The sequence below is a fragment of the Episyrphus balteatus genome, chromosome 3, assembly GCF_945859705.1.
Source record: "Episyrphus balteatus chromosome 3, idEpiBalt1.1, whole genome shotgun sequence".
In the NCBI taxonomy this organism is placed as follows: domain Eukaryota; kingdom Metazoa; phylum Arthropoda; class Insecta; order Diptera; family Syrphidae; genus Episyrphus; species Episyrphus balteatus.
Genome location: NC_079136.1, coordinates 23,541,012 through 23,563,887, shown reverse-complemented (window position 1 = coordinate 23,563,887; position 22,876 = coordinate 23,541,012). Strand labels below are relative to the sequence as shown.

General features: G+C 29.9%; 2 protein-coding genes across 6 annotated transcripts in view; both read right to left on the bottom strand.

The window, feature by feature from the left end:
- Positions 1 to 4,809, bottom strand: part of LOC129916565 (uncharacterized) — a 210,202-nt gene extending 205,393 nt beyond the window's left edge. Inside the window, exon 1 of the mRNA XM_055996579.1 lies at positions 4,464 to 4,809. Coding sequence (XP_055852554.1) covers positions 4,464 to 4,590 — 127 coding nt within the window. The 5' untranslated portion in view covers positions 4,591 to 4,809. The remainder of the gene's footprint in view (positions 1 to 4,463) is intronic.
- Positions 4,810 to 9,449: 4,640 nt separating this feature from the next.
- LOC129916960 (E3 ubiquitin-protein ligase RNF181 homolog) overlaps positions 9,450 to 22,876 on the bottom strand; it is a 91,999-nt gene continuing 78,572 nt past the window's right edge. For all 5 annotated transcript variants that reach the window (XM_055997227.1, XM_055997228.1, XM_055997229.1 and 2 more), the window contains 2 exons: positions 9,662 to 9,972; positions 9,450 to 9,596 (listed from right to left, as the gene is read on the bottom strand). In XM_055997227.1, the coding sequence (XP_055853202.1) occupies positions 9,462 to 9,596; positions 9,662 to 9,964 (438 nt within the window). In that variant the 5' untranslated portion in view covers positions 9,965 to 9,972 and the 3' untranslated portion in view covers positions 9,450 to 9,461. The remainder of the gene's footprint in view (positions 9,597 to 9,661; positions 9,973 to 22,876) is intronic.

Below are 22,876 nucleotides of genomic sequence, written 5' to 3'. Positions count from 1 at the left end.
TAAGACTGACCTGACTCCGACCTGACCTCTGACCAATATTCAATCAGACTGATTACCATAGTTATATTTTCAAATTGATTATTATTGTGCCCACGAACAAAGCCAAAACCACGAATCTGCAAAATTGTAGTATCGGAAAAACGGAAAGAAATTGATAGTTTAGGCTTCTACTCAACAGATGGAGGATTGGGATCGACGCATTGAATAGAGGGACAGATAACAAGTAAAATGACGCATTGAAGTGAAAATGTCCGAAAATGCAGTTTCGCGGTTTTGGCGTTGTGTCGACAATATGGAATAGAGCTAAAGATGTCGAGGATGTGGAATTTTTTCACATCCGTGGATGCGAATGATAGTTAACATCTGCAGATACAGATACAGTTATTAATTACATTTTTATTATTTTTATTTAATAAGAGAAATAAAAAAATAGGTGCATTAGATAATATCACCACCTTCTCTGCATCAAGTCGGTTACACAGCGGTTGGTAAATTAACCCTTTGCTTCCTAGTGGTTTTACCATGAAACCACACCACCTATTAATAATTTTTAATTGCAATAACCAAAATTTGAAAATTATTGCATGAGCTATTACATTCGGTATGAGTAGTACGACCAACAAAAAATTTAATATCTGTTAATATTTAGTTAAAAAAACGCAGGATTTGTGAGGGTTTTCTCAATTTTTCAAGGAGCATTAAGCTTATAGCTGTAAAATTAAATAACGGTAACACTGAAAGAGAATGATTATAGTTGTTCTTCAATCTATGGAATATGTAAACATGTTTTTCATCAGAAAATTTGCTTTTCCAATCTAAATACTATTTTAATAAGACTTTTTGGTAAAACAAATTGGTTTGTACGCGCATTTTTATCTTTTAGTTTTTTTTTTTTACTAAAAAATGGACTTCAACTTTTGTACTCTCAGCTCAAAACATTCCTAGTAATTACTAGGTCAATAATTATTTTTTGGTTTTGGTGTGTAACTAGAAAATATCAAAACTTTTTCTCAATTTTTCGTAATTTTCGTGGAAAAAAATTTAAAAAAAGTTACTCCGGGAACAAAGGGTTAAGCCCGATCTACTAAATAATTGTTCTCTAGGAACACTGCCTTGTGGAGTAGATAGAAATTGTGGTTAAAGTGTTCTTTATGAAGATGGTTTTCCTTCACATGGGCTCTTTTTTTGCCCGGAAAGAAAAATCTCTATTAAAATTAAGACTTTTTGCATTTTTTGTGTTTTTTGCATTAAAATCATTCGCAGACCATTACATTGAATGAAAAAGAAAACGAGGCTTAAAATATTCGACCTTATAATTACTAAATATGAACAATTGTAATTTAGACAGTACAAAACACTATAATTTTGGTCGTTGTTTTAGTATAACCTACTTGTTTTGTTTGTTTAAATTTATTTTTTTTAATTCTGTTTTGGAATGGAATTGAATCAAAGGAAGGAGTAAGCTTTTTTCAAAAAATTAAACTTTGTTTTTTTTTAATAGAAAAATATGACACGCAACTGATGCTATTTTTCTTGATTTTCCAATGTTTGAACTGGTGTAACTTTTGCTGTTTTCAATATAATTCATCGAAATAAAAAAATTTATATACAGTGATGGACAAAACAATAAGACCACTTCGTCTTACTTTAAAAACAAATCATAAAACACATATTTTTATTTGTTTTTAAAAGAAAATAAATTATTAATATAAAATTTACAGTATCAGGAGCTTAAATCAATTCATTACCTAGCAAGATTTTTTGTTTAAATAAAAAAAATAAATAAATACGAAAATAAATTGATTTCTAAAGCGGTCAAAACAAAAAGAATTGAAATATATTTCATATTTCAATTCTTTTTGTGGTCAAAACCAATATATTGTCGAAAAACCCTTATTTGCCATCACCGTACATACTTTTGGAGACATTAATTCGACTAATTTTCGAGAAGTGTGTCTCGGTATTGCATACCAAGCCTCTTGAAGTTTTTGCCGCAACTCATCCTTATTTCTCGACTTTTTTGCACCCAATGACTTCTCAACGATAGCCCACAAATTTTCAATTGGACTTGGGTCCGACGATCGGACAAACCAAGACATAACATTAATTCTATGCTCCTAAAGCCATATTTGAAAAATACCTCCACACCATGATGTTTTTACCACCGTGTTTAAGCATTTTTCTTGTGTATTGCGGTTTGAATTCTGCGTTCTCTGGGCGCCTTACCCATCTTTTGCCATGTGATCCCACTAATTTGACTTTACTTTCGTCCGGCTACAGAACATTACGCCATTTTTCTTCATTATCTGGACCAATCCAATTAAAATGGTTTTTTGCAAAATTGATTCGGTTTTTGCGATGTCTCTTGCTGAGGAGTGAAACTTCCCTGGGGATTCTTTTGAAGAGGTACTTTTCTTATGGTATTCTGCTGAGCGTTTTCTCACTTATTAGCAATTTTAGCTCTAATTTAATGTCCGAAGATGACTTGAAAGTGTCTTTTTATGAAAATCGCATTTTTTCTAAGACGTGTTTTTGTGAAGTTTTTCGCTTTGTTCCTATTTTAAAATTTTCTGTTGGGGGCTCTAGTGCGTTTAATACAAGCTTTTTTTAATTAACCAATAGTTTCGGCAATTTCCCCTTCTGATTTGCCTTCTCTTGTCAGTTAATGCATCAATTCCCTCACGGCTGAAGAACAATGGACTCCACGACCCATTTTAATGTTTTCTCAATTTTTTTTTTGCTCCACTAATATTAAATGATCTCACAATAGTATTTTGTTTAAAATATTGTTTAAAATTTGAATCCTAGGTAATACAAAAATAAATGACTTCACTTGGTCCTATTGTTTTGTCCACACGATTTGAGAGTTTTTTTTAGTTTATACATTTATTTTTTGCATCAAATTATCTGTGCATGTGCTTTTTCTTTTATTTCATAATAGTTCTGTTATTTTAAGCAGAATATAGTAAAAAGAGCCGTTTTATTTCATTTTAAAAAGAGATAGAGAGAATATTTTAAGAGTGATAGAGGTGGTCTTATTGTTTTGTCCGTCACTGTAATATTAATACCTTGATTTTTTTTTTACAAAAACGGTTTTAAATAGGTATTAATTAAAGAAAATTGTTTAAAAAGGATTTTTTACTTTTCCAGAAATATTAGTTTAATTTATTTGTTGTTTTGTTTAAGACCTCAAAACATTAGATTTTTTTTTTTGTAAAAAATCAAGGTATTTATGTTTGAGTTCAGCTTCTTATTTCTTTTTATTTCGATGAATTATATTGGTAACTGCAAAAATTTTGAGCTATATACCTGCTATCTGTTCTTACAACTACAGCATTCACTGAGAGAGTATTTTGGGTCCTGAAAATGAAGTGGTGAGATGAGAGGAATAGGGCTGCATTGAAATTGATCAAAAATGAGCTCATAATTTATATGAATTTTGAATTTGACCGTTTAGGGTTATACACATATGTATATTAAAAATATTGTTATATACTGCAAGAAGTAACAAAATATACATTTTCAAGACTTGAAATGAATGGTATTCTTCTTTTTTCAAATGTACTCTTTTTTGGGGCGACTTTCCATTAAGGTGAGCTTAAGGTCTCAATAGTATACCTTTAAAATATTAAGGTTAGGAAACACCCCTAAATATGATTAAAAAATAAATATTAAAATTTTTCATACAAAATGTATGCAAATGACGACCACGAAGAATTTGAAGGTTAAGGCGTATACAAGTGAGATTCGTATGGGGGGCATGCTGCCCCCCTGCAACCCCCCTGCTTGAGCTCACTATAGGATTTGAGGTGGGCATAAGTTTGGGTATGTAAAAAGAACTTCAAAAAATTTTTTTTTCTTCGTGGTCGTCATTTGCATGCATTTTGTATGAAAAAATGAACTTTAAAAAATTAATTAAAAATACGTTTCCTAACTTTAAAATTGTTATTTTTATTACTTTTAGTCATTAATCTTTCAAATAAAATTATTCGCGTAATAAAATTCGTGCGCCCCTAAAGGAAAGTTGAGCCCTCTTTTTTTTTCGTCTCTGAAATCAAATATACTCTATTCCTTCTTAAAAAAGTTGGCAACCCTAGATGCGGTTGCGAATATTCGCAATATAAACTAGAAGACGTTTATTTATAAATCTTAATAATTATTTTCGTTTTTTCACATAAAATATAATTTTGTTAACATAATTGCACTTCGCCGCATATGACCATGTTTTCAGCAACATGTGGCGGCTTTATCACATTTTTGTTTTACCGACAAGCAACAATAACAAAAAAAATGAATGACATTCTATCCAAATAGGAATTGGAGACATGCGCTTTAAGAGGTGCTCTTGCACTGTCGGCATTCTCATGTTTTTTTTTTATGTATTCTATGACCATTTTAAAGACGCATCTTTGTTATCAAACAAAAAAACTGAAATAATTGATAAGAAAACAAGTTTAATTTACCTGGAGAAATTCGATATTTTGTATCATATCCTCGCTTGCATTTTTCACATCGTCTAACATCTCTCAAAGTCAAGGCAACAAACTTCTTATCGAAGAGTTTTGCCTGGGTATTACTTGTGGGTAACATTGTTTTTGGTTTCACTACATGTGCAGTTATTTCACTCAATAATTTAACTTGAATTTCGAAAAATAATGTTTAATAGAATAATTGAAATCAATAGGATTTTCAAGTTCTTATCAATAATTTGCAATACGACGAAAACCGCACTAATCCATCAAGCTAAAAACAAACGGTAAATTTATATTTTGTATTTTGCAGTTTGCACACAACAAGTATACTTGACAACTGTGACAGTTGTTTTTTTTGTTTTTTTTTGTTTTTTTTTTTGTGTGTGTGCAAAAAATGGATGTAGAGTAGAAATTGCATAGGAAAAGTGATGCCGTTTGCGAATATTTAAAAAAGGAGTGATAGTATTGTTTTGTAGAAAAAATTTGTTTGTAAAGGGAATGCCCATTTAACAGATGAATTTGGAATCAAATGTGGCGTTGAGCTTGTTGTGTGAAATATTTTCAAAATTATTCATGGGAAAGCCAAGATATTACAAGTTGCTCATTTCAAAATCGAGAATTCAGCTGTTTTTTTCTTCAAACAATTGATGATTGAATGCGTAATTTACAACGTAGAAAAATTATTTCAAAATGTCCAAAAAGTGGCCTATAAGTCTTTTTTGCTCTTAAAAAAACAACAACAAACGTGTAATATTTTTATAAAAACATGCTGTAAGCGGTGTTTTTGTCATTGGTCATGATTGGTTAAGTGGACACAGTCATCCTTTATAGACCAGGGTCGATAATTTTTGAAACAAAAAAAAATCATAGTAGAATGAAACCCATTGGAAAAGGAGGTGAATATGATGAAAATTAAAGGAAAAATAAATTACGGGCGAGCCGAGTTCGGAAAGTGGGTGGGTTGAGTTTTTAATGGTAAAAAATGGTATATCTCGATTTCCGGTAAAACTACAAGTTCTATGGAAAAAAGTTGTATGACAAAGTTGTAGGTAATAAAAAGATCAACAACTTATTCATTGACAATTTTTTCACATAACCTCAAAATTTATATGAAAAATTCAAAAAATCGAGTTTTTGGTTTTTTATTTTTATCTTTTTCAAAAACAAAAATTTTTCTACGAAATTTGGTGAAAACTTACCTTATTATGTCCCAAATACACCATAATTTATTTGATTAAAAATATTAATTTGTTTATCTTATTTTGACCTAATACCAAAAAAACACCCTAATTTTCAATCGAAAATTCACGTGTCAAAATATCAGCTTTTTTCAAAAAGTCGGTATGCATTTCGTTCGTTTAAATGTCTATTTTCTAATGGTGTAAAAAAAATTTACATTAGAATACTCAAAAAATGAAAAAAGCTTGAATTCGAAAAAAAAATTTTATCATTGTTTACAATTTTGGCCTATTTATTCAAATTTACACTTTAATTACTCAAAAAACGTAAGATTTATCAATGTTACATGAAATCTTACGTTTTTTGAGTAATTAAAGTGTAAATTTGAATAAAAAGGCCAAAATTGTAAACAATGATAAAAAAATTTTTTCGAATTCAAGCTTTTTTCATTTTTTGAATTTTACTAGAACATGTTCTATAGTATACTAATGTAAATTTTTTTTACACCATCAGAAAATAGACATTTTAACGAACGAAATGCCCACCGACTTTTTGAAAAAAGCTGATATTTTGACACCTGAATTTTCGATTGAAAATTAGGGTGATTTTTTGGTATTAGGTCAAAATAAGGTGAACAAATTAATATTTTAAATCAAATAAATTACGGTGTATTTGGGACATAATAAGGTAAGTTTTCACCAAATTTCGTAGAAAAATTTTTGTTTTTGAAAAAGATAAAAATAAAAAACCAAAAGCTCGGTTTTTTGAATTTTTCACATAAATTTTGAGGTTATGTGAAAAAATTTTCGATACAAAAGTTGTAGATCTTTTTATTACCTACAACTTTGCCATACAATTTTTTTCTATAGGATTTGTAGTTTTGCCGCAAATCGAGATATACCATTTTTTACCATTAAAAACTCAACCCACCCACTTCCCGAACTCGGCTCGCCCGTAATTTATTTTTCCTTTAATTTTCATCATATCATATTTTCATCCTTTTCCAATGGGTTTCATTCTACTATGATTTTTTTGTACTTTTTAATGTTTTTGAAGGCATCGGCACTGGTCTATTAAGGAATAGACAAGTTTTACTGGCTTAATCCCTATGTATATTGCTCGAACACTTTTTTCCCTTCCGCTACTTAAAGCGTAGTATACGCAGACCGGGAAAAGCTATATTTCTCATACAATTATATTCTGGGACAAATTTTGTCTTGAGCAGGGAGCAGCTGCAAGGAAAAAGTCTCCACTTAATTTTTCCCGGACAAATAATGTTCGAAGCATATTATTTTGCCGGCGCGGCAAAACTTAGGCCCATTTGCTGAAACGAGTCTTAAATATTTATGTGAAACATAAACCTTTAAGTTCTACATAATGGTTTGCACGAACTTCAAATTGTGTCATAAATTCCTTTAAGTTTAAAATAACTTAAGTGGAAGAAATTGTAGAACTTAAGGCTTGGCCACACCGGAGGGTACGCGGTAGCGGTACGGGTAGCGGTAACAATATTTGTATGAAAAAAATTCCACATTTGAACGTTGATGTGTCAGTTTGGAATTTTTTTCATACAAGTTCCCTCACCGCTACCCGTACCGCTACCGCATACCCTCCAGTGTGGCCAAGCCTTTAAGCAGTTTATGTTTTACTTAAGCAAATTTATTTTACAAAATACGAGGGAATATGGCTTAAAAAATGCCACGGGTACTAAAAAAGATTACTTTAAATTGAACTTAACTTACGTGCAAACATATTTGCCATATTAATCATCCGTGGAGGGTAAAATTTTCTATACAAGATTTTGCAGCACACAAATTTGACAGTTTATCCAACTTATTCACAATTTTAGGTTTATGTGACGTTTTTAATTTTAATCTTGTGTCAAATAAAAATTTTTAAATTTTCGAAATATTAGTAATTTTTATAAAAAAGATAAAAGGATACACACAAACAATTCAATATTTAACCACATTTATTAGTATTTAATCAAAAAAATTCATAAAACATGAAAAATAATTGAATTTAAAATTTATTTGACATTTGAATTAAAATTCCCAGCGATTTCTAGCATGAAACTTAATCATTGCTAGGTTGAACATAAATATTTTTTAGAAACTTGGAATAAACTAAGTAAAAAATAAGAGCTATGTTCGACCTAGCTATGAATCAAATTCCGTATGAGCAAATGGGCCTTAGACAATTGAAATAAAGTTAAGATGAACTATTTGTGTCTGGCTACACGGTGATTTTTCAATCGCCTAAGCAGTGAGTTTGTAGGCAAGAAGGATGAGGAGTGAAGGGGTAAGATGCTCACGAAGGGAACTGAATTTTCTGAGGGCAGTACAGTTCCATTGCTAAATTTTCCTCTTTTTGACGTTTGTTCCTAAAAATACGCTCACAAATTGGAATGCATGAACTTATGCATTCTATTCTATAGTTTTTATTTTGACTATCAAATTTTCAATATTGTATTATTTAATTTGACTACCTTTTCACTCAATTTGTCCAACCTCAAAGTTTTGTGCGAGATTAAACAAAATTTTGTAGAGATTGAAATTGTAGAGATAAAGTTTGTTTTTTTCCCGATCTGCGTACTAGGTTTAGGGATCAAATTGGGTGTTATTCATTTTGAAATTTTTCAAATTTTGTCATTATTATTTATTGGCTGTTTATATGTATATTTGAAAGTAATTACATTATGCGTTATTTAAAAAAAAAAATCGATTTATTCAATCAAAAACAACAATTTAACGGACTTTTATTTACAAATATAAAAATGCATTAACTAACCCATCTATTAACTGTATGTAATTTTTAATTTCGAAAAGAGAGATACCTATTAAATTGCGGTTAATTTAAAAGTCAACATAATGATTTTTTTTTGCATGGAAAAATTGCACATAAAGTGATTCCAAGTTTACAAAATCCGACAAGAATTAATAAAGCTCTCGAATTGCATTTAAAGAGAAAACTACTAACAATTTTGCACCTACTTTTAACTTAAAACTTTTTAAAAAAGTTTGGAATATTCATGCAACCGGGAAAACTTTACCACATTGCAAAATGGAAAAGTTTACCAAACACGCCTCTAAAATCAAAATGCGGTTGACGGCGATTTATTTGAAGTCTATTTGGAGCTAGAAACTGAAGAAAAAGTATTTAAAATTATTTTTATCTATTTTATTATATTTGTTGTAAATATATTGACACCCCTGTAGTCATTTTAGTTTATTTTATCATCAAAATTTAACATCAAAAGTTTTCCACATTTACCAGATTCAGATGGTAAACTTTTCCACAACATGAAATTGAACGGGAAATTTTGACAGATTTTGTTAAAGTTTTTCCATACAAATTTTGACAGCTGCATTTACCAAATTGACTATTTACCACGTTTACCCGGTTTCATGAATACCCCTAGTGTGAAAGTAATATACATATATTCCTTTGAATTTATTTTTTAAGTTCAGTGAAAATGATATGCCATCGTTTTTCACTACTTTTTATTCAAGCTCAATTCTCTCAAAATAATATGACATCCCTGTTGCCTTACTCTGTTTTCTATATGAGAACGTTATGAAATTGAAACAATTAATCCCACAAAAAATGACGATCCCTTCATTCGGATTCCGAATGCACTTATTTCGTAGCATATTCCCAGGCTTCAATATATTTTCGAAAAAATTGCATATTACAAGGATTTAAAATCTTTTTTTGAATTCGCTCTTAAACTCCCAACCCATTATTCCTTTATTTATTTGTTTTCAAATTCCATTCAAGAGACAATTAATTAAATAAAACTTAATTTGTTTAACTAAACATAGAATCCATCAAATCATTCAATCGTTCTCGCCTTTCAGGTTCCTTTTGGCGAAACTTGCGAAGTTCTTCGTAATCTGGATCGTCAGTTTCCAATTCAAAACGACACATGGGGCATGAATTTGCCTATTAAATGATAAGAATGATAAGAATATTAATTTTAAAAATATTTTGACACACAATAAATTTACCTTCTTCAACCAAAGTAAAATGCATTCTTCATGAAATTCATGTTTGCATGGAAGAATCTTATACTTTTCTCCCTTTTCTCCTGGTTGCTTACAAACGGCACATTCCATATCGGGATCATCCTCGGACAGTTCATGAACTGGCAACATTGCAATGGCCTTCTTGGACGCCTCTGGCACTTCAATATCAATATCAATGCCATTCATAATAGCAAGCACCTGAAGACGCTTGAAATGTTTGTCAAAATCTTCGGGTCCATTTGGTCCGGTTGGTTCATGTCCAAGTTCATCAAAATAATCAGCCATTATTGCACCTGGAAAATACGTAAATGGCATTTTCTTATTTCCGTGTATTTTATTTTTTTTTTTTTTTCATTTCAATTCTGTAAATAAATTTTTCAAAAAGATTCAATTGGAAAAAGCTCTTGATTATTTTATAATTTAAATCAATCGATCAAAAAAAGACGTTCGATTCGACTAATTATACCACCAGAGTAATTAGTTTCACGTGCATTTATTGAATTCTAGACGACACATTTGTTGGATTATCAAACAATCTGCATCTGCATAACGACAAGGATGTATCATATGAACAAAGCTATATTATACCGCCAGATAAATTAATTCAAATGCTGTGTCTTTCAATTTATTGGTTTTTGTTTATGGGAATTTAAATAGATGCGGGATATCCATTAGATAAAGTAATTATTTTACATGGTGAGATAAACCTCTACTAGATACTTGTATGGAATTTGCTTCAGATTCAATTACGATCGTTTATCACACTTTTTTTGGTAATGTAAATAAGATGCATCGCTAGGGTTGCACGTACTTGCTCTAAGGATCCAAGTTTCTTATACCTAGTTACATTTATTAATTTCATAAAATGCGCTACATCTTTCAAGAACAAATATTTTATACTCTAAAAAAAGTACGATATCGAGTTTCTTTCATGACTATGCATTTCAAAAAGATCGATTTCGTTGGAGAACAAAAAATATTTTTGTATGTAGTGGAGTAAAATTAGATTTATACCTTGGAATCCAGGGAAAGTCGATGAATCTGTAAAACTAGGATAGGGCTTAGGGTGGGTCAAAAAAATAGAAATTCTTTTTTTTTGATTTGGTACTCCGAAAAATCGATTGCTAGACACCTTTAGAATATACACACCAAATATGAGCTCTTAATACTAATGGGAAGGTCCTCTGCTTCGCAATTTTCCATTTTTACATCAAGCTTCTACTAAAATAAAATGCACGACTGGGTCGCACGTACTTGTTCTTGTAGTTCAAAGCATCTTTATCTTAAATATCTATTGGAAATTTAAGAATTTAAAAATTCAATTTTTTTAAATATTTTTTGAAAAACTTTTTTTTTTTATTTTTTTTACATTTAACACTTCAATACCTATGATGTCTGTAAATTTTGAAAAAATTGACTTATGCTTTGATGAAATATATGAACTTAAAAAATAAGTCAATTTTTGAAAAACGGCAACGCCATATTTACGCTCTCGGCATTTTTTGAGAAAAACTAAAAATGCAGTTTTGTTAGAATCAATAAGAGTACTGCGCACACCAAATTTAAACGAAATCGTTAGAGCCGTTTTCGAGAAATTTGAAATACCTAGAAAACGTTATATGGGAGATATGCGTTAAATTGGAGATATTAAAAAAATAAAAAAAAAAACGGTCCTAGGAAATTACGTAAAAATCATCTGTACCAAGTTTCAAGCAAATCCATCCATCCGTTTAGGCCCTAGCTCCATGTACAGATGGACGCACAGACGCACTTACGCACAGACCGACGCGACGCGTCGACGGACGGCATGACGAAAACCACTTTTTTGATCTTCTCCATCATCGTAATGTTGGTTTTGATTAAAACCTCGATTTTTGTTTCTACACGAAACCAATACTTGCCCTATAGAGCAAGTAAAAAATCATTTTTTTTAAATCGACTTTTTAGCAAATGTCTTCACATATTCTTGTAGGAAATTGAACGCTCTACAAAAAAGGCCTTAAACACATTTTTCGTTTATCTAACCGTTTAATAGATATTTGAGGTCCAAAAATCAAGAAAATCTTTAAAAATTCGTTTTTTGTTCTAAATTTTGTAACAAATTGAAAAATTATAATCATCAAACGCGCAAGACATATTCTTGTAGGAAATAGATTGTTCCACAAAAAAGGTCTTAATAACTTTTTTCATTAATCTAGCCATTCTAAAGATATTCGACGTCAAATTAAAAAAAAAATATAAAAATATTTTTTACTCTTAAAAATTTTCTAATTTACTGAAAATTCATTATTTTCAAATTAACAAGATATATTCTTGTAGGGGCTTAAACGTTCTATAAAAAATTTCTGCGAATCAAATTGATTGCCTTAACCGTTTAGAAGATATTCGTATCCAAACCAATACCCACTAATTCCAATAGTTTTCTTATGACCCGTATGCATTGTGATTTGGATACGAATATCTTTTAAACGGTTAAAACAATCAATTTGATGCCAAGGAAGTTTTTGTAGAACGTTTAATCGCCTACAAGGATACATCTTGCTAATTTGAAAATAATAAATTTTTAGTGAACTGGAAAATTTTTAAAAGTAAAAAATTTTTTTATAATTTATTTTAACTTTGACCTCGAATATCCTTAGAATGGTTAGATTAATGAAAAAACATAACAAGACCTTTTTTGTGGAGCAATCTGTTTCCTACATGAATATGTATGTCTTGCGCGTTTGATTATTATAATTGTTCAATTTGCTACAAAATTAAGAACAAAAAACGAACTCTTAAAGATTTTCTTGATTTTTGGACCTCAAATATCTATTAAACGGTTAGATAAACGAAAAAAGTGTGCAGGGCCTTTTTTGTAGAGCGTTCAATTTCCTACAAGAATATGTGAAGACATTTGCTAAAAAGTCGATTTAAAAAAAAATGATTTTTTTTAGTAGAAGCTTGATGTAAAAATGGAAAATTGCGAAGCGGAGGACCTTCCCATTAATATTAAGAGCTCATATTTGGTGTGTATATTCTAAAGGTGTCTAGCAATCGATTTTTCGGAGTACCAAATCAAAAAAAAGAATTTCAATTTTTTGACCCACCCTAATAGGGCTGCATTATTAAAAGGTCAAAGTTAAAGTTAAAAAAACATTTTTCACTGCTCTCGATGACAACAACTTTTAAGGACCGTTTACTGTCATTCCGTATGAAAGCGTTCAATCGGAATTGCTGTCTCATTTTAGATTTTGCTCAAACTTTGTGGGGATGTTCTCTAGGACTGTAAAGAAGCAAATCCATGATGATTTTTGTCCTTAAAAATTGTTGTAATCCAGAGCGGTGAAAAATGTTTTTTTAACTTTAACTTTGACCTTTTAATGCAGCCCTATACTAGTTTTACAGATTCATCGACTTTCCCTGGATTCCGAGATTTTGCCAATTTTATGCTTAATATTACTAGACTAATAAAATTAATTTTAAAAACCAAAGTTTAAAAATTTTACTAGTTTATTTTGCTATCAAAAAATTATTATTTTTTTTTTCACTTAACAAAAATGTGATTTGGGCTTTTACTCATAGACATCAAATTTTCTCATAAATTCATAGACACCTAATTTATGAGAAAACTGCTCAATTTTGTTCACTAAGTTTAAAATAATAACGGTTGGGAACATTAGCCGATGATAAAATTTTGACACTATTGAGGTGAAAAGATAAGTTTTCAGCTGTCAAAAATTTAACCTGTGAATTGGGATACATTTTTGACATAGCTTTTTTTTATAGTTTTAATAGTTTTTTTAAGCTGCTAAAAAATTTCATGCATCGAACACGCGTTGTCCTGTTAATTTTATTTTTGATTACATTCACGGTTGCCGGAGTGGGTAGGATCCTACCAAACTGGGTAGGTTTTTTTACCTTTGGTAGGTTGGTAGGTTTGAAGTCAATTTGGTAGGTTTTTCCGAGTTCTTTCTCTAAAATAATTTTATTTTTAATAATTGACAAAAAAAATTGTAATTATGTCAAATCTACCCAAAATATTTGTGCAAAACAAATGTGCCCATCTAAACCGAGAGTAATAATATTAAGTAGTGTATGTAAACCTTAGAGGATATAATATATGGAGTGCTTGTGCTGTTAGTTCCGTGAGCTTTTATAGAGGAATCTAGTTTCTTTAAGTTTTTCGATCAGTGCATGCCTCCATTTTTTTTCATTTGATGGCTGTCATCAACAAGCGTGTTTATTTACAGCTGCGGAACCGGACTCGCACTGAAAAACGTAGGCAGCGACCCCTATCCATGCATATGGCGTTACAATGTATTAGGTATAGGAACAAGCACTCCATATATTAGGTGTGTTTTTTATTACCACCGGTCTTAACTAGACAAAAAAAAAACGCAGTCTGGGCTAAGCAATTTACATGTTAAATACAACAACACCTTAGCCCCTTGGGCTTAGTTGTTTAGCCCGGAGATTTCTCTGGGCTTAACTTTTTGAAGAGTTTTAAATCTGTGCTACCAAACAAACTTTTTTATAAATTGTTTAGAATTTGTTTAAAAACGTGAAAACTGACGTTTGGAAGGACAAAATGTATTAAAATAGTTTTGCTAGCATACATTATTGTATCTCTTTGTAAAACATACATGAAAATTACAAGAAAAGTACGAAAGCGAAAAATATGACAACTCTAAATTTTTGTTGTGTCAGCTGTTTTCGGAACATTCAATATACAGTGCTGCCAAGATTTCAGGTTAAGCCCCGAGGCGTTTTTTTTTGTCCACTTAAGACCGGTGGTAATAAAAAACACACCTATTATATCCTCTAAGATGTAAACGCAGTATCCTCATTGTTGGTGTCTGAACTCATCCATTTTCATGTTTTGTGTTGACACTAACTTCACATTCTTGATTAGTGATTTCTACAAAATGGCATTACAATTTTATTTTAAAAGTTTTTTTCCAAAAAATCATTTATAAAAAATTGTTTTTTTAAAAAACGGTTCTAACGATTTTGAAATTTTTTTTTTCTAAAAATGCACGTTTATATATCAATCAAAACTGCATACTTGTTTTGGAGGGCAATTTAATTTCAGATTTTATTTTATTTTTTTTAAACGAATTTTATTTTTTTTTTCCAAATTTCTATATAAAAAGTCTTAAAAATTTAAGCAACTTTAAAGGCTTGGCCACACCGAAGGGTACATGCGGTAGCGGTACGGGTACTTGTATGAAAAAAATTCAAAACTGACACATCAACGTTCAGATGTGGAATTTTTTTCATACAATTACCCGTACCGCTACCGTATGTACCCTTCGGTGTGGCCAAGCCTTAACTCCAAGAGCAAGTTCGTGCGACCCAGTCGTGCATTTTATTTTTTTAAACAAGAATTTATTCTCTTAAAATCGAAAATTTTCGTTGGGTAGGTTTTTCTTTGAATTGGTAGGTTTTTTTGGAAACTTTGGTAGGAATTTTTTTATGCGAGTGGCAACCGTGATTACATTCACTACAAATGTTTGTCATCATAAATATAGTGAAATATACTGAGTGTACCACAGTCACCGCCCCAAATGAAAACCATGGATTCCTGAATCTCGTTTTCGTCCAGTTTTCGTGTTATACCAGTTTTTATGATTTTTTATCTCTTTTTCCCTTAACTGACTTTATTTCGATTCGTAAGTAAAATAAACAAACTGAGTACATTAAAAAAAAAAACAAATTTTTAAATGCAAAATTAATTCAAATGAATTGAAACTTTTTCTGAGCTATTGTGGTTAAGAAAATAAGAAATAGATAAAGCTCAGAAAAAGTTTTAATTAATTTGAATTAATATTTTTTTTTTTTAAATTTGTTTGTTTTTTTTTATTCACTCAGTTTGTTTATTTTTTTAAATTTTTTTTCAGTATTCTTATTTTTCAAAATTGCGAAGATACGGTTGGCCGCAGAAAAAAAGTCTTGGGCAGTATAAAACTGTAATAAATTCTTGATTTTTTTAAATTTTACGAATCGCACGTAGGTAATTTGGGAAAGATAAAGCCAGTTAAGGCAAAAGAGATCAAAAATCATAAAAAACGTCTAACTCAAAAACGAAACGAAAACGAGAAAATTACCTTTTAAGTTTTTCGACTTAGAATGACCCTAGGATTCCATGGTTTTCATTTTGGGCGGTGGTTGTGGGACACCCTGTATATTTTCCCTATTATATTGTTGTATTACTTGAGTTTAACCATTTCTTGAAAAAAAAGACACAAAACCTTCTGTCAAAAATGTATCCTTTATATATAAAAATTAAATCTGCTCCCTGAGCAGGATACAAATTTATGTTTTTAGCTCAATTGCGTCAAAAATGTATCACTTGAAAGGTACAGTAGCGAGCAAAAAAAAAATGCAAACAACAAAAACATTTGCATTTTTTTTTCTCGTCTAAAAACGCATATTTAGGTAGACTTTTGATCAAATAATGGTTTTGGAGTAAAATATTCCACAAATTGAATCTGTTTAATGAAAATAAAACAGTTTCCATATGCCAAATCTGGTAACTTAGTTCTTGTTCAAAACTCTTTAAACCTCTTTCGTTTGCATTTTTTTTGCTCGCTACTGTATATTTAACCGAAAAAAGTTACACATACACCACAGTGACCGCAAATGTTAAAACAAAATAAATTGCTGAAAAGACTTTCTAACTGTAAAAATATTTTAAAAAAATATGTTGTCTGTAAATAACTGAGGAGCTAGATGGGCTCATTCGTTATTTCATTTAACTATTTGATAAGATCAAATTTTAACCGATTTAAAACGGAGGTCCTTCATGCCCCGTCTTACCCTGCTGAAATTTTAGTTATATGTACCTTCAATCCCAAAATTGGCTATGAGCTCTTAGACTACATCCTATAGAGGTAGTCTAAGAGTTGATGAAATTCATTGTCCAGCTTCTTCAAAGCTTAATTTTTTCTTTCCTTCAATATTAATACCGATTGAGCTTGTACAAATTTTAAAAAACCGTTTCCAATATTGCAACCTACAAATCTTTTAGATGCGCTAAATAAATATTTTTTTTTATTTTTCTTAAGAAAATAATTTAATTAAAATAACTCTGTAATTAATTTTAACATCAGAATAAAAATCAAAAACAAAAATAAAATAAAAGTAAAATTATATTGCATCATTTCATACATTAATTGCCCACGTAAAATATTTATCGCATGAAGTTGACGAAGGCAGCAAAACGCCACACGAATTTTTGCTTGGAAACGTGCAGTTCCAAAAATATACACAAAAGAAAACAAAAAAAAAAACATTTAAAATGTTTGTTTTCTTAAATGAAGTAGTTGATATAGAGGTATTCCTGCGGCCCTGAAATAGAAAGCCAAGCGCCCCGAGACGAATTATTGTATTCAATGCGATTATAGACGTCACATGTACGTCTCGCCCGTGCCATTTGTTTTGCAAAATTACATTATAATATTGAAAAGACATGGGTCGTCGTTATTGTGGGGTTGTAAAGGGGTAAGAAATGTTCAACCAATGGTTGGACAAAAAATAAAAAAAAAAAAACTAAACTGAAAAAAAAAAAAAATATTTTTGAGAAAATTAAAATATTTATCTCGCGTTGAAATTAATTTCCCCCCAATGAATAGTTATACGATCTTGGCAACGTTTTTGAATGTTTGTGATGATGGTTGTGAAGCGATTGCGACGACGACCGTTGTCTGCAAATACATATTCATCAATTGCACTCGTGCTTTTTTTGAAAGGCCGCAATATTATAATTTTTATAAATTTTTGTTTTATTTTGTATATGTTTTTTTGAAAATAATAAATGCTACGAATTACGATGATCGATTAATGAAAATAGAAATAATAATTAACATATTGATGTGATGATCGTCACAGACAGTCATGTATAGTTTGGTAAGAAGCTCTCTTTACCTACCTATATTTTATGGGATTTTATGAATGCGTCGTTATTTTATGCAAAATTTAAAGATAATTTGAAAAGAAATATGGTTTTTTGATTTCTGTTTTCGAAAGCTTGAAAGAGAGGAGAGCAGCCAGCAGACCATCTCCTTTTTTTTTTCTTACTTGCCTACGGTCTAGCAAAATTGATGATTTTAGCCGGCAAGTTTGTTCCTTTATAACTTCTAAACTAAGAATCATAATTTGACAAATGAAGTATGATTGGAAGGGTCTAACTTACTTGCTGGTTATAGACAATAAGACGTTCCTAAAAAGAGTGTAATTTTATAAAATACAATTCTAAACTGGAAAAAACCTTTGCGTAAAAGAACAGGGTGACCCAGTTTGCCAATAAATTTACTCTACCAATACTTACTGGAACTTTTTTGGATCTAGTGAGAATCAAAAACCTTAGCTTACCTTTTAATATTTTTTTTTCTCAGATTCGTTACCTACATTAAAATATTAAAATTTAGGGTAGAAGGGGGAGCATTTGCCAGTGGGGTACCTTTGCCAGTCCAGGTTTTTTTCCAAACCAACACAATATTAAATACAGAAAAATCATTTTGTGTTGCACATTTATGATTGAAAACTTTGCACAAAGTTTGACAGCTTTTGGCTGGACACGAAATAAATTAGACGCTTGTGTTAGTTTTTTAATGTTGAGAACCAAAATATGAAGGTACATAACCGTTGTAAATTGTAAGTATTTGTCGTGTTAAATTACTTTTTGATACAAATATCTTTTCAAAATTATGTGTACTATGCTGTGTAGAAGCGATTTTTTTACTGTTTAACTTATAAAAAAGTTATAAGTAAATTTTTGAAAGATTAGCTTGTGGGGTGCATTTGCCATTCGTTTTTGGGTAGGTTTTGCTCTGGCAAATGCACCCCATGGGGTACATTTGCCAGAAGCAAGCTTCCTCAAAAGAGGATGGCAGAATCCTTTAAAATCAGTCCCTTCTTCGTATTTTCAGCTAAAAAGAAGTTTTGTTTATGAATATTGGTTTTATTTGTATTAACTTTGATATTTAGGTAACTGGCAATCCCTCCCCACCCCCGTGGCAAAGCCTCCCACCTGGGGAGGCTTTGCCACATCACTTTTCATTTTTTTGAATAAATTATTAAAAATAGAAAAAATTAATATATCAAGATGAAAAAAATATTTAAGTGAAGATAATAAAGTCAATAATAATATCAGATATAAAAAAATTAAAAGAAACGTAAAAACTTTGCGTTAAGTCAATTTTCCTAAATCCTGGCAAATCCTCCCCCTTCTACCCTACATGTCCTTACAACAAAAAAAAAAAAAAAAAGAAAAAAAAACATTAAAATTTCCCGTTTACTTTAATTAAATTTATTAGTAATTTTTGTTTGTTTGATTTACAAAACACTTCACTTGAAATTACAGATCTAAACAAATGCTAAGAAACAGTTAATACATTTTTTTTATTCAAAAACATAAAAAAGGAGGAGTTTTAAAGGCATTTTTGTGGATGTTTTATTATTTTTTTTTTATTGTTAATAATTTGAGGAACAAAAATCTGTTTAAAGAATGATTAAATACATGAAGTAAAACATTTTTGTCTCTGGTCGACTTGTTTTTCTTTTTAAAACTAAGCGCTAAGCCAATTGCCAAAAAAGAAACCAAACAAAAATTAAATAATAAATAAGGAACATTTTGAAAATAGAATTTTGAAAATTTTAGATTAGGATTAAAGGTTTTATATTTGTTTTTTTTTTTATTATATTTTGTTTGTTTGACATCTATAAACTACAGTTTTAAGTCGTGCTAAGACGTGTATACAAATTTGGCAAAAGCCATTTTTAATTGATATATCTATTATTTAGATTTTGGTCTACATTTTAGACAAACTATGTTTTTGTATTTCCAATTATTTTAATAATTATTTATTAGATACATTTATATGTTTATTTTATTTTTTTTTTATTTCCCTAAAATTACAATCCTTGTATTTGATTTTTTTTTAATTTTTTGTAAACACTTCTTATAAAATAACAATAAGATGGTTTTTTTTTGTATTCGTTTTTAAAATATTCATTTGATTTAAGTTTTTGTTTTTTTTGAAAAATATTTTCGGGATGGTTTAAAATTTCGATACATTTATGAAATATTCTTTTAAAATTAAGTTTTGAATATTTAATTGAATTGTTATATAATGAATTTGTAGGCATTTATTGACAGTTATAAGTTAGATAGTAAATTAACAACATAGAGATGATGATATAACGGTATATAAGTGTTTTTTGCCTATGTTAGTTATTTGTTTTAAGAAAATGTTAATTTCCGGTACAATAGTTTCGTTTAGTTTAACATACATTTAAAGAAATAGAAAAATAAATACAAACACAAACTTTATACAAACTTATTGTCAATTTTTTTTTTTTAAGAATGGAAACGATTTATTTGCAAACGCAGTTTTCTTAAAGCACTTTCTACGATAGTAACGCGTCATTTCTGACAAAGAAGTTTTCAGTCAAAATTCAAATGCTATACAAAAAAGTTGTTTCGTTTTTAATAAGAAAGAAGACTCACCTTTAGATGGTGTCGTGTTCTTGAATCGCGTAAACAAAAAATATGATGTGTAAAATGCATAAAAAATTGGGAGTGCCGAAGCAATTTTCAAAACTTTAATTTCACGATGAGCAAAAGTTCAAAGATGAAGGCTGGATTCAAGCTCGATCTCAGAAAATATCTAACCCTTAAATTTTTTCGTTCCTAAAAAAAAAATAAAAATACGACTTTTCCACTCATTCAGGGTGGCTGATGTGTTGTGTTACAAAAAAAGAAATGTAATGTTTTTAAGCGTTTCCACACCAATTTCTTTGCCCAAACGGGTCACTGCGCACAACTCCACATAAAGATTTGAGTTTGTTTCTTTTAAAGACTCCATAACAAAAAAAACTAAGACACGTAGACTTTTTGAATCGCTAAAATTTTACCAAAAACTCCTTCGTCGAAACTGTCCTCAACTCTTTTTTTTTTCCAAATTGTCAAATATAAAATTGACTCTTAACTGGAAATTCCATATGAGAATGAAACTCATCGAGTTCGAGTGACAGTTTGTGGTGCTATTTTCTCAAGCTGTTATGTCGGCCCATTAATTTCACTGGTCGGCAAAAAACTAAAAAAAAGTCGGGAGCAAGAACTTTATAAGGTGATTTTGATTGACTTTAGTGTGCTGAATTCAAAACTGTTTACAGATTTTTTCTATCACGTCTAGTTTTTGAGCTATACTCATCACTATTTTCGCTATAAAGCTTCAAAAACTAATTTTTAATTGAGTTTTTTTTGTATGTTTAGTCAAAAATATATATTTTCCGTAATATGTTGCTCTTTAAAAGTCCAAATCAGAAGACGCAAGATGGAATTTGATTCAAAAAACCATTCATTACTTTGAAAAAAATAATCAAGATTTTGAGATATCTATCATAAATTTCTTTTTTCAATATCTTTGAGAAAAAAAATAATTTTGAAAAAATATAATTGTTAATATGGCGTTTTGAGATTGCATAAGTAGTTTTACAAAAAAAAAAATTAACGGTGATGTAATTCGATGTCAAATGTAACAAAAAAAAACGCGTTTTTGACCTATTAATATTCAACTATTTCAAAAACGTGACGTGCCAGTGAAATTTTGACTTCAAATTCAGACTCAGCACACAAAACTCCTCTCGAAAAGTAGGGTTTGGTTCTTGCTCTATATCCCTTGCAGACCAGTGTTTTCAAAGAAAACGTTCGCACTTTAACGGTAACTGGCGGTCGTTATTTAATAAAAACTTTTTAGGCCGTGTATGAATTGTAAAGATTTATATTAGTTTTTAAAACCATTAATTCTTTTATTTAGCAGCTTAAACAAATTATTTAGCCACGTCAAAAATGTATACCAATTGACACAGCTAAAGAGCGGACTAAATTTTTGACAGGTGAAAATTTATCTCAATATGTAGTGTTAAAAATTTATCCTCGGCTAAATATTTAATCCAATTCACATACTGCCTTTAAGTTTTTCTCCCACAATCACAGCGGTAGAAGATTCTTTTCAATAAAAATTAAAATATAAGTAAGACATGTTATTAAAAAAATATTTTTTATAAAATTTCTTTTATAAAAAAAAAAATAAAAATAAACTTGATGACTATGGCATTTTTTTTTAGAAATTTTTAATAAGCACCTAAAAGCAAAATTTCTAAAAAAACAGATGATATTCAAAAAATTGATTTCAAGAAATATTTTTTTTTAAATCCAAAGTTTTGAAAATTTTTATTTCGATTTATATTATGGCTATATAAATGCTTTTGCTTAAAACAATTGTTAAAATTGAACAAGTCATTTGGATAAAAGTTAAGTATGTATAAAAAAGAACTGTTTTATCGGAGGTAAAAAAAAATAATTCTTGTATTTTTAGGAGGCGACCAGAAGGTTATTTCTTTATTGATTAAATGGTCATTAAACAAATGACCTACAAAAATACCCACAGAAAGGAAAAAACAAACAAATATTTTGTCAATTTTTAACTCAAGCTACCCACTATGGCTCTGGCCATCATAATCATAATTTCGTGTTATTTGTAAGTCCTCTGGTCATCAATGATCAATAAAATCATACAAATCATACGATCATATAACTTATTAAACGTAAATAGTGTTTTTCGATTAAATGAACAGTGGATGTGAGAATTAATATTAACTGAATTCACATTTTGACAGAACCATAACTGAAGAACGACTGCACTAATTTTATTGAATTTTTATTTCAAACTTCAAACAACTGAAAAACCAACACAAATCACCCAACAATGGTCAACATTCTTGGAGCAAGTAAAATCATCATCTTATATGAATGTACAAACGCGCATTATTGAAAGCGTAGCATGGAGCTATGAAAGGTCTATGCAATGATTCAAAATCCTTAATAGGCGCTATGATTCTATTCTCAGGTCATTCCCGCCAAACACTGTAATATGTGTCAAGATCTATTGCTACCAATGAAATAAGCGCTTTTGCCTGAAATTATCGAATTATGTGAAGAAATTTTCCAAGCAGTTCCTATAGAAATGACAGTACCTATTCTTTTCGAATAGATACTGCAGTCTTGTCGACTTTCAGACGAGAAAAAGTTCAATAGTTCTAGTATTTTAGTACCTAGCCAGAAAAAAATTTTGATATTACTGTGATATTGCAAGAAATTGTTGTTACTAGAGATTCATTTAAAATACTATTCAATTGGAAGCAGTAATT